We start from the raw sequence: 12,035 nt of genomic DNA, 5'->3' as shown, positions 1-12,035 counted from the left end.
GCTATACCCTTTGGTATTAATTTGGTCTAGCTACTCACTGATGAAGCCTCAATAAAGGCTGAAACCGGTCTTGGTAGTGACCTCGCACCATAATGTAATAACAGCATATATTTCCTAGGAAATGTGTATTTTACAGTATGGAAAATACCAAGAATAGCGATCAGAACTTTACCCACCCTTTGCTGCGAGTTGCCCGAGCTTGTACTACGTATTTGGACTACTTGCATTAACTCATGCTAGTAGTCGCAGATACTTTATAGTTTATTATACTATATTTGGCATGAAACTCTGATTCGAATTTTTGAGTTTCTTATTCAATTTTAAAACAATGTGGGATTTAATATCCCCTTAATTTAAATAAAGTACTTTCAGTATGGACAACCAAAAGCATATAAGCACCTGCATTGGCCGAAGACCACTTCCTCAAGCAGAAGAAAGCAGGGCTATTACACAAATCTCACCTTAAAAGCACACTGTTCTTGGAAGTGGCTCTAGTTCTAGAGAACTTAACTGCAGCAGAACTGATGATATGATCCTATACAAATTTTGGTGCACCTTACCTTCTGACCAGTAGTAATGACAGAAGATGAGTGTGAGAAAGATGGCTGTTTCCTCTATTCACATGACTATCTTAGTCTTTGCTAGCTGTGTATCTTAAAGTGCCCCAATAATGCTAGTTTGAGCTGGCAAAACATTGACATGTGAATATTTGTTTTAGTTAGTAAATCATTTATTTTTCATTCTAGTCCCATGTAACATTTTTGTTCCAGAAAGCTTTGATATGAGTGAACAGTAGCCATGGAAATTTGAATATGAGAATAAGTCAATATAGTTACTTGATAATGCAGTTGACTCTTGTTATAGAAAGTCCCATTTAACTAGCTCACTTTCAACTATTGGAAAGTTCCAAAGAAATTCTCATGAACATAGTGCTGTTCTGAAGGAAATTTACCATAGCAAACTATCTACTTTAACAAACAATTCCTATGCTACCTATGAATTTCTTATAGCAAGTTAACTATAACATCCTCTGTGTGTGTGTGTGTGTAACATCTGGTTGTTTTTACAGGGAACAGTGCCTTTATAACCAGAGATAAATTAGGACAATCTCCACTGTTTGGAGAATATGAGAAGAAACATACTCTCAAAACAGGTAAAGTGTTGAGTAGAATTGCATTGATGTAGTGAAACAAATATGCACAGTGTAAATTTCTGAAGTTTTACTAATATTTATAAATGTAAAATTATAAGCTGTTAATTATACAGCTGACTCTCACTATAGCAAACATTGTTATAACAGACTTCTGAAAGTCTAATCGAATGCCTTTCTAAAGGAAGTTTACTATAGCAAAATGGCCATACACAAAATTATTCTTGTGATCCTATGAATTTTCTATAGTGAGAGTTAACTGTAGTAACTTATTCTTGTTCAGTAGACACTTAAGGAAATTTTTTTTGATTAATATTTACAATATACAAATTAATGATATTATGAAAAAAAAACTGCAGTAATCTGCATTATATATCTGGCCACATGCTTTCCAGTTCATGCTACAAATTGGTCATCTCTACCATTTGGTAGAGATGACTAGTGTGCAGTATGAACTAGAACATATATATCGATATCAGTGAATTTGTATTTAGATATATACAATAAAGAAACCAGAAGAAACATGTAAAATAAAAGAGGGGGGGAAAATAGAGTAAGCTCACATGGTAGAAATGTTGCACACTTGTTAACTCTGGTCTATTATAAAGTAATTGTAATATCGATAAAATATCTACTTACAATGTAAGTAACAAATTTTAATTTTTAACATGTATATGCTAGTACAGTCAACTCCCACTAGAGAAACTCTCAAACATTGCAAGAATGATTAGTTATAATGAACAGGTTACTATAGTGAACTTTCTGTAAATTAGCTGTGGGCTGTGGACTTGAAAAAGTAATTTTAGTGATCGAGTTATAGACCTATGATTTTATGCATTGAAACTTAATGTCGTTAGTAACTCATTCAGTTCTTCCTTGAGAATAGTATGATGCATGAGCGAGATATCTTTGCATGCAGATAATAACTGATAGTTTACTTAAAGGATAAAGCATTTCTTAAATTAACTTTTACTAAGGTATGAAAAACTTCAGATTGTTTTATTAAGCATGTTGGCTGAAAGGTCCATAGTTTGTCATCAGGCAGTGACAGACAAAAGTTTGCATGATGAAATGAATTTTTGTTCATAAGAACAGAATCCAGCATGTAATCTGGTCCAATGAAACTTGCATATTTTACTTGAAAGTAATATATGCAAGTGTTTGAAATGTCTTTTGTCTGAATGTTTTTTTTCTACCACTATGCATTATAAGATGATATAAACTGGGTTTAATAGGTACTGATCAGTACCTATTGGCTAGGGTTGAATCTTTCCTATTTTGCTATGTCATTTCGTCTTATGCAGCCACCAAAGGGGACAAGCTAGCTTCAAAAGGTGCCAGTCCCAAGCCTTGGATAAATGATGAGGATTGACGTCAGGAAGGACATCTGGATGTAAAACTTCACTGCCAGCTCTAGCTATGATCTAATGAGTCAAAAAGAAAGTGATACAAGTGCTAGGGCATGTGATGTGCAGCGATATCGTCCTACAGCTGTGAGAAGTGGACGAGGGCTACTGCATCAAGGGTGGATGAAGGTTAAAGAAACCAGCCCAGCAGGTGGAGAGCATGTTGCGAGTGGGAACATTGAATGTTGGCAGCATGACTGGAAGGGGAATAGAGGAAATTGGACATTTTATGTGTGCAGGAGACGAGGTGGAAGGGGGGAAAAGGTGAAGGAACCAGGAGATGGGTATGAATTGTTCTACTCTGGAGGGAATAAATAGGGAAGAAATGGTTTCGGAATTGTGGTGTGTGGCAATATGAAGGGTGAAGTACTGGAAGTGGGTAGGAGGAACAACAGGATCATGCAAATGAAACTGGGTCTTGGAGAAGATTAAGTGGTCATCTTATATGTATACACCCCATAAGTTGAGGAGAGGAGAAAGATGAGTTCTGGAACATGCTAGATGAAGAAATGAGGGAACTGGAAGAAAACGAGATTGTGATTGTTGGAGGAGACTTGAATGGAGACATAGGAAGACAGAATAGGGACTGTGAAAGGGTGCATAGCGGCCATGGAGTGGGAATGATGAACCAGGAAGGGGAGAGGATTGTGGCCTTTGCAGTTTGAGCTGGCAATTGTGAACTCTGAACTCGTTTTTCTGTTGCGCAGGCAAAGGCCATGGCATATCAAGATCTTTATGATTAATTACAAACAAAGGAAGCACAGAGAAAAATTTATCGATTAGCAAAATGTAGAAATAAGGCATCAAAGGACATCTTACTTGTCAGGCAGATCAAAGACTGGAGGAAGAGTATTAAGGAGGGATGTGGATATAAGAAACCGATGGAGAATATATTTTGAAGAGCTTTTGAATGAGGAAAATGCGAGGACTCACAGAAAACATGGGCAGCCTTGTGAGGGGATGCTGCAGAACATCAGTAGAGTGGAAGTGAAGGAGGCCATGAAGAGGATGAAGAATGAAAAATCAGTGGGCCCTGATTTTCCATCCCCTTTACCCTACAAGGGTAAAGGGAATGCACAAACTGTAAGAATTATACAGGAATAAAGTTGATGTTCCACACAATAAAAATCCTAGAAAGGATTCTTGATGGAAGATTGAGGAAGGAGATGGAGATTGCAAAGGAGCAATTTGGCTTTATGCCTGGTTGATCAATGACAGATGCTATCTTTGGGTTACAGCAGATGATGGAAAAGTTTTGAGAGAAACAACGGGAGCTACATGTGGTGTTTATTGATCTGGAGAAAGTGTACGATAGAGTGCCAAGGCAAGAAGTCTGGAGATGTCTGAGGGAGAAGAAGGTATCAGAGAAATGTCAGGTTGGTGCAGGGATGTACAGAAATGTGAAGATGAGTTTGGACCTGCCTGAGACAGACAAAGTTTTCAAGTGACAGTTGGCTTGCATCAAGGGTCAGCATTAAGTCCGTTCCTGTTTAATATTGTGATGGAGCTGGTGACGGAGGAGGTGAGAGAAGACATGCCTTGGATAATGTTGTGTGCAGAATCAAGAGAAGAAGTAGCAGCTAAACTGCAAAAATGGAGGAAAGTACTGGAAGAGAGAGATATGAGATTGAGCAGAAGTAAGACAGAGTATATGTGTTGCAAAGTGGATGGTGGCCAGGAGACAGATCTGAAGCTGGTCACCATCAGTTATGTTATCAGGAAGGTTAGGAACTTTAGATACTTAGGTTCAACAGTGGATGAAGATGGAGAAGCTGAGAAGGATGTGGGATGGAGGAACTGGAGAGAGAGATGGCTGGAGTGCTATGCAATAAGAGGGTGTCGATCAATCTAAAAGGCAAAATCTATAGGACAGTAGTGAGACCAACTATGACATATGCTATGGAAACTGTGGCCCTGAGGAAAAATAACATCAGCAGGTTGGAGGTAGCAGAGATGCTTAGGTAGATGTGTGGTGTGACTAGAAAGGATCGTCTGAGAAATGACTATGTGAGGGGAATGGTGAAAGTTACAAACTTAGGAGCGAAGATACAGTAGGCAAGGTTGAATTGGTTTGGTCATGTGATGAGGAGGGAGGATGATTATGTGAGAAGAAAGGTCATGCAGATGGATGTGTGGGGGAGGAGGAAATGCAGACGGCCAAAGAAGAGATGGAGGAGTACTTGAGAATGAACAATTTGGATGTGGTTACAGCCCAAGACAGGATGTGGAGGAAACTCACCAAAAACAGCAACCCCCACTTAAGTGGAACAAGCTGCAGAAGAAGTGTTTGTGGAGACTTATTGTCATGTTATAAATATACCATAGCTTATGTTTAATATGATCTTTAATGCTACCAAAAAAGCACTCTTTGATATCTCATGTGAAACTGTAGAAGAGAACATCCAAAAATAAATTTAACATTAATCTAAAGTCTTTTTCTTCACTTCTGGTGCAGAGTTAAGAGCATCAAAAAAATAGGCTTAATAGCCTATCCTCATTTTTTAATTCATATTGGGCTTTTTTGCACTGGTTTCTTAAGTTCTACAACTCAACTTTTATTATTGTCAGTTGGTTAATGATTTTAAATTTCACTATCCTGGAATGGTAAGTTTTGTATATCAGTAGTGGCTTGTAAGAGCTCTGAAGAAATGAGGGAACTCTGTTTTGGTCTCTAGAGCAGAGTTTCCAGATTATCTAACTTTTCCCGTCCACTGTATGTACAGTAGATTTCTCCTGGATAGGATTTACATAAAAAAAAAAAAAAAAAATTTAGTTTCACTTGTAATATTTTGTCTATATTACATAGGCATCTTTAGGTAACAAAATGTAGTAGACCCTTGCTTTCACGACATAATTGGATCCTGGAAACTGTTGTAAAGTGAGCCATTGTAAATCGAACCCTAACTTCCTATATTCATTGTCATGAATTTGGGTTTTGTTCTTGGAAATAATGTGAATTATAATAAAAACTATTTCTTAAGATTTCATAGTGAAGAATTGGTGGAAACATGTTAGAGTAATTACTTTACTTAACATTAAGCAAGTAACAATCAACGTTTCGAGCTCTGCATTGAGGTCAATCACGAGGAAAACATATGTATAATATATAGGCTACATGCTGCTGCATTATACAAAAGTAAAATAAATAAATGTTAATCATTTATCCGAGCCTGACCTCTGGTGAGAAGAAAAAAACAACTGGAGAACTACATTAAATAATTTCTACAGTCCTTTTGTATTGAGATTTTTGTCTGGGGGTTGTTCTGGTTGCTATATGGATCCTTCACATTCTTGAAATAATTAATCCATCATTTTTATTCAGATTTGGATAATGTTTCAGCATTTCACAAGCTTCTTTGAATTCTTTCAAACCAGGTTTTGGTGCGGTGTTTTCATACCTGGAAAAAATGAACCAATAGGTTCATTATGAGGATATTGGACTTATTGAATCAATAGGTCCAATATGCTGTACGATCAAGGACAATGGCAGCATTACCTTCATCTGCTTTTGTAATTACGATGCCTGGATTATCCGTGGTTAGATATCTATTGGTATCTATATGAATACCAATGACCACAACATGTACCAAATGGTGAATTACAATCCTACAAACCTGCATCAAAAAGAAAATAGACTTAATCAAATCGGTGATCACATGGCCAGAGGAAACAACAAAAAACTTATACCGTGTTATGCCCGTGCTCTCAGAATTTACAGCCTGCCAAAAATACACAAAACAAACACCACTATGACTGATAGTTGAAGGAATCGACAGCCCTAATTATCACTTAGCGAAGAAATTAGCAGCCACACTCAAGGAGCTGGTAGTTCATTCTCCTTCCTACATAAAAAAAAAAAAAAAAAAAAATACACAACACTTCATAAACAAGATTAGAAACATCGCACTCAATGACAAACATTTATTAGTCAGCTTTGACATAACTGCCCTTTTCACTAATGTCCCGATCAATGATACTATTCTTCTCTTACAAACATATTTCCGCCCAATATCATGCCCTCTTTGTCCACATGCTGTGCTCTGGGTATTTCGTGTGGCAAAATAATTTTTACCTACAAAAAGAAGGTATGGCCATGGGCTCACCACTTTCTCCCCTGATAGCTAACTTTTACATGGAAGAATTCGAGCAACAAGCTCTAAATTTGACCAGCCTAAAACCTAAAGTCTGACTCGGATATATTGATATTTTCAACATTTGGCCCCACAGCTGTGAAACATTAAATGCATTCCTAAGCCACCTGAACAAACAACACAAACATATCCAATTCACCATTGAAATCGAAAAGAACAACTCTTCCTTTTCTACACACACACTCTCGTTATGCGTCTTCCCTCAGGCTGCCTCTCCTTCACTGTCTACCGTAAACTTACACACACAGGCCAATACATACATAAAAATTCATACCACCAACACAAAAACTGGGAGTCATCAGCACCCTCAAACACAGAGCCCCAACAATTTGCTCCAATAAGCAAGCTCCAAGAATTTGAAATCATTAACCAAACATTTGTAAAAAAAAAAAAAAAAAAAAATGGCTACAATAAAAAAAAAGTTCACAAGATCCTTTATAAAAATGCTATTAAAAGCAAAAAATATTCAAGAATGACATACCCTACATTAGGTGCATTTAAGAAAAAATAGATAAACACTACTTAAATATGTCAAGACAACTTTCCAATCCCCAGCAAAATTAAGAAATTTACTTAGCTCCTCCAAAGATCCTCTTCCATACCTTGCCCACCCAGTGGTTTGCAAAATTCAATGTACCTGTAACCTACCTTATATTAGGGGAAAGAGAATGCACCATCCGAATCAGAAAAGATGAACACAAACGCCACACATTAAATACCTCCACTATGGTAAAACAGGCCTAGATCACGCATTCCAAACATGCCACAGAATTGACTGGAAAGGCACTAAGTCCCTACACCACACCAAAACCTAGTTTAAAAAAAAAATTCAAAGAAGCTAAGCTTGTGAAATGCAGAAACATCATCCAAATCTGAACAAAAATGGATTAATTGTTCCAAGAATATGGAGGACCCATCTCCTGCCCATATAGCAATCAGAACAACTCCAGACAGAAGAAAATCTCAATACAAAAAGACTGTAGAAATTATTTAATGTAGTTCTCCTTTTTTTTTTTCTCTCACCAGAGGTCAAGCTAGGATAAATGATTAACAAACGTTTAGATTTTTTACTCTTGTATGCTGCGGCATGTAGCTTGTATATAAATGTACATATGTTTTCCTGATGACCTCAATACAGAGGTAAAAACGTCTATTGTTACTTGCTTAATGTTAAGTAAAGTAATTATTCTAACACATGTGTTGTGCCTCCATAAATTCTTCATTATGAATGCTGACCACCATGTAATCTTAAAAAAATATTCCTTAAGATGATGGCTATTATGGAATGAGACAATTTAAATGTGAGGCACACTTTCATTCCAGATTTGTAATGGCTTAAAATTGCACGGTTCTCTTTTAATGCTATTATTTTCCACTTCTTTAAAGGATTCCATATTCTCGGATGCACACATGTATAGTACTGTAAATAGTTTTAAACTGACAGCAAATTAAGAGCCGAGGAAATTGTTTTTTTTTTTTTTTTATGGATTATAGCTGTTTAGCTGGAAATATAGTGTTTTTTGCTTGTGGGCATGTTAACTTTATCATGTCAATCTTTCTGTCCTTGTGAAGGAAAGAATCGATGAAGCTTAATAGTTAAGAGCTCAAGAGAAAATTGTTGAACAGTTTGTTTCTGTTACAGTCTGTGATAGCTAGTGTTTTTTTCTTAAAATTATGTGGCACTTGCACAGAGGTCAAGGAATCATGATGGAAGGGCACTCTACAGCTAGATAATTCAATTGTATTCTACAGTGATCTCTTATCTGCTCACTTAAGAAACCACTGATCCCATTAACACATTTACACACTCTGCTCTAAACTCCATCCTCTGCTATCTACATTATGTATGCCATCTTGTAATAGGATCTTAATTGCATATGTTCTCTGGCCAGTTTGTTTGTATGCAGGATGAAAAACCTGAGTCTTTTCTTCCTCCTCCCCCCATAAAGAGAGAGAATCCTACCTCTATAGTAGCAGCTAAATTGCTGTCAGTGGAAATAGGTCCACATATTAAGATTTCTCTTATAATGAGAACTGAACTTATATCTTTTTCCCCTTGGAAAATGCTCTTCAGCTGGAAAAGACTTCAGTTTTTCTAACAGTTGGAAGAGATATGAGAGTGCACAGTTACACGAAAAACCCAAGTACATTTTTTTTTGCTGTGAGTGTGTGCATGTAGTGAAGTTCTCCTTCCATTGTTGGTTTTTTTTTAATTTATGATAAAAGCAATTCTCAATGGAACCAGTATATTTGTAAATTGCATGTGTTCTACTGGCAGGTTTGTTTTGAGGGATGAAATCCCTCAAAACAAACCTGCTTCAAATAACTTCAAATTGTGCTCATATAAAAACACCTAATATCTCACTGTACTAGTGATTTTAGTTGCACCCAGTTGAATTCTCTTGCTAATCTTCTTGTCTTTAGTTTGTAACTAATTTATTGCAAACTAGTCTGTGTGTAATGAATCCATACCTTTTTTTTTAAAAGGTTATCATTTGGTTATCTGGTGACTGAAGCATGGAAAGCTTTACTCTTTTCTCTCAAATTTCTGTCTGTTCAGATATGCAAGAAACATCCCGGCTATGGAACCATACGATGACCCCATCGTTAGCACATCATTATGACACATTAAAAATTTATTGTGTTCAATTTTTACAGTATTATCATAATTATATATTAAATTGTGCTCATATAAACTTATTTTGTTTGTTTCCATGAGTCATTTCATAGATGCTGTTTACTTTGAATTATTCTCTACAAGGGCAAAGAATTCTTTCTTCTGTTTGCCACATCCCTTGACAAGTAGGAAGAAATACTGTGGGTATGATAAGGATTAGTTAATCTAGAGTAGCTCTAGAAACAATGTCACTTTCAAGCCATTTCAGGCCTACAATTGTCGTTGTCGCAGTTGTTGACACCTCAGAGCGCAAGTGAAGTACGGAGGTATCTATTCTAGGAAATGTGAAGTCACAAGCAAGGTCGATGCACGCCTGTAGTGTGTGCTGTCGCATTTTTGCAATGTGATACAGCCTGCTGCACCGATAGTGTGTGCTTAACTTTACAGTGAATACAAGACCGATTATACTTGACTCTAACCAAGGTGTTCCATTAAAATTTCAGGATTTGTGAAGTGTTCCATCGTAGGAAAAGTTTTAGAAACCCTACTTTAGGCTATCCATAAATGACCAAATTCCATTATATTTCTTTTCTAAAGTGAATTTCATGAAGGATGTAAGTTATTTTATGTAGAAATATTTCCAGTTTATCTATGTTGGACCAGATTCTTGTTTATATAACATACCTGGAGAAATAACTGTTCTAGATGGTAAAGTTATAACTTCATTGAGTGTGTATGCATGCACACATACTCAATTTTGCAATGCATGATTATGCATCGCAAAACGATTCTAGATGATGGTCACTATAATAGATAGCAAATTGCTATATGCATAGGATAGCTGTGGCTTTTAAATCTAGCTGTTCTCTTATTCATACAGCTGTTGTAAAGCAAAAATGATTTAAGAAATATTTATCTTTTTAAAATTAATTCATAAATTAAACTTTTACTGTGGTTCTTATTTTCCTTATAAGAGAGGTTTCTTAATTTCTTTCAGTAGTTTTAATAATTTATTTTAATTTTCATTCTTTCTTTTATTTGCAGCATATCAATAGAATTCTTTGCATTCTTCAAGCTAATTATCTTTAGCTTGAAGATCTAGTATCTTTTTCATACTTAGCTTTCTATACAACAGTTGTGATTCTTCTGGCCCACTGCTTACAGTTTTCATAACAGACAATATCCTTATGCACACAGTATTCCTTTCACATCATTATTTTCTTACAAATCTCTTGCTTGATAAGATTACACATCCATTTGACTCCTACTCTGTTTATTCTTAGAACTCTAGGGACACATTCTGATATCACATCATTCAAGTATTATTTAAATTCTTTCTATGCACTGTCAATATCTTTCCCATCCAGCAACCAATACCATTGCATTGAACTCAGTATATTCCTCAGTTGATTATAATTTCCTGCTTTGTAGTCCAGCAAGTAATCTTTTCTGAATGGAACATTCATAAACTTTGCTACTTCCCAAGTGAGTACTGCATGATCACTGTCACCAACTGGAGGCAGAAGTTGCGCCTTTGACTGAAACTCCCTCTGACACTGTAATCAAATCTAACACTCTTTGCCCTCAGTTCCCTCTGTCACATGCTGTTTGAGGAAGTTGTTCCACAACAGCTCAATAAATTCAGTTTCATTCATTTCGTGTTATTTTACTGTTACCCAATCAATATTTGGATAATTAAAGTCTCCCATTATGATTACTCTTTTCATGCTCATCTTTTCTATTTGGTGATGCATTTCTTCATCACCAGTAACTGATTCACCAGGTCTGTAACAATACCCCACTATTTAAATGATCTTGTTAGATTCAACTTCACACCAAATGGCTAGCTCACTGCCACATGGAATTCTGTTACTAGTATTACATTCATAAGCCTCAACACTAACTGGATTCAAGTCATTTGATATCATTTTCAGCATGTTCCTCCTCGCCTATCCTGTCTATCCTTCCTAAAAATACTGTACCCTTTATACTCGATACCAGTTAGCATGTTAACATATTGACCAAGGTGCAAACTCTACTCCCTTGTTTCTGATACTCCTAGTATTTGTGTACAGACATGAGCTACCTGCATGTTCATTTGTATACTCTTGTCTATAGTCTGTGTGACACAGTTGGACAACTTGTAGGTCTCCATTTGAACAACTGGAGACCTACAAGTAGTGCCTTTTACATGTAGACATCTGTGCACACGTCTGATGGGTTGAACTAGATGAATACAAAGTCAAAATCACTCTCTCCTCAGTCATTCCCATGGTAATGCTCATTCCCATCATTAGCACAGTTAAATAACATTCTTACTCATATTCTCGCCATTCCTCTTATTATAATTTAGATTTTCTTGCCTCTGTGTTAGGTCTCATACCAGTCATTAGTTTTTCAACACTCCTAATACCAAATGTTCAAGTGTAGGCTGTCCCTGTTATACAAAATCCAATCTTACCTCAAACTCAAGTCCACACATCCAAAAACTTACATCCATTCCTTTTACATTAAATTGTTTGCTATCATATCCCTCCTCTAAATTCGTTTTTATCATATTGAGGTAATATACTTACAATTTTCACTTTCTCCCTCTTCGCTCTTACTTCTTCCAACAACCGTTTCATGCCTTCTCTCGTACTGAACTTATTGCTAGTTAAGTTGTTAGTATTTACTACAATTACTTTTCTTTTCTGTTTTTGAATCGCATG

General features: G+C 36.3%; 1 protein-coding gene across 4 annotated transcripts in view; it reads left to right on the top strand.

Annotated features, from left to right (window-relative positions):
- dgt6 (dim gamma-tubulin 6) overlaps positions 1-12,035 on the top strand; it is a 248,962-nt gene that overhangs the window by 228,413 nt on the left and 8,514 nt on the right. For all 4 annotated transcript variants that reach the window (XM_090406343.1, XM_090406342.1, XM_090406341.1 and 1 more), the window contains exon 17: positions 1,070-1,153. In XM_090406343.1, the coding sequence (XP_090262469.1) occupies positions 1,070-1,153 (84 nt within the window). The remainder of the gene's footprint in view (positions 1-1,069; positions 1,154-12,035) is intronic.

The sequence above is a fragment of the Typopeltis vanoorti genome, chromosome 16 (genome assembly GCF_054136105.1).
Source record: "Typopeltis vanoorti isolate ZY-2024b chromosome 16, IOZ_Tvanoo_1.0, whole genome shotgun sequence".
In the NCBI taxonomy this organism is placed as follows: domain Eukaryota; kingdom Metazoa; phylum Arthropoda; class Arachnida; order Uropygi; family Thelyphonidae; genus Typopeltis; species Typopeltis vanoorti.
This window is presented reverse-complemented; position numbering and strand designations above follow the sequence as displayed.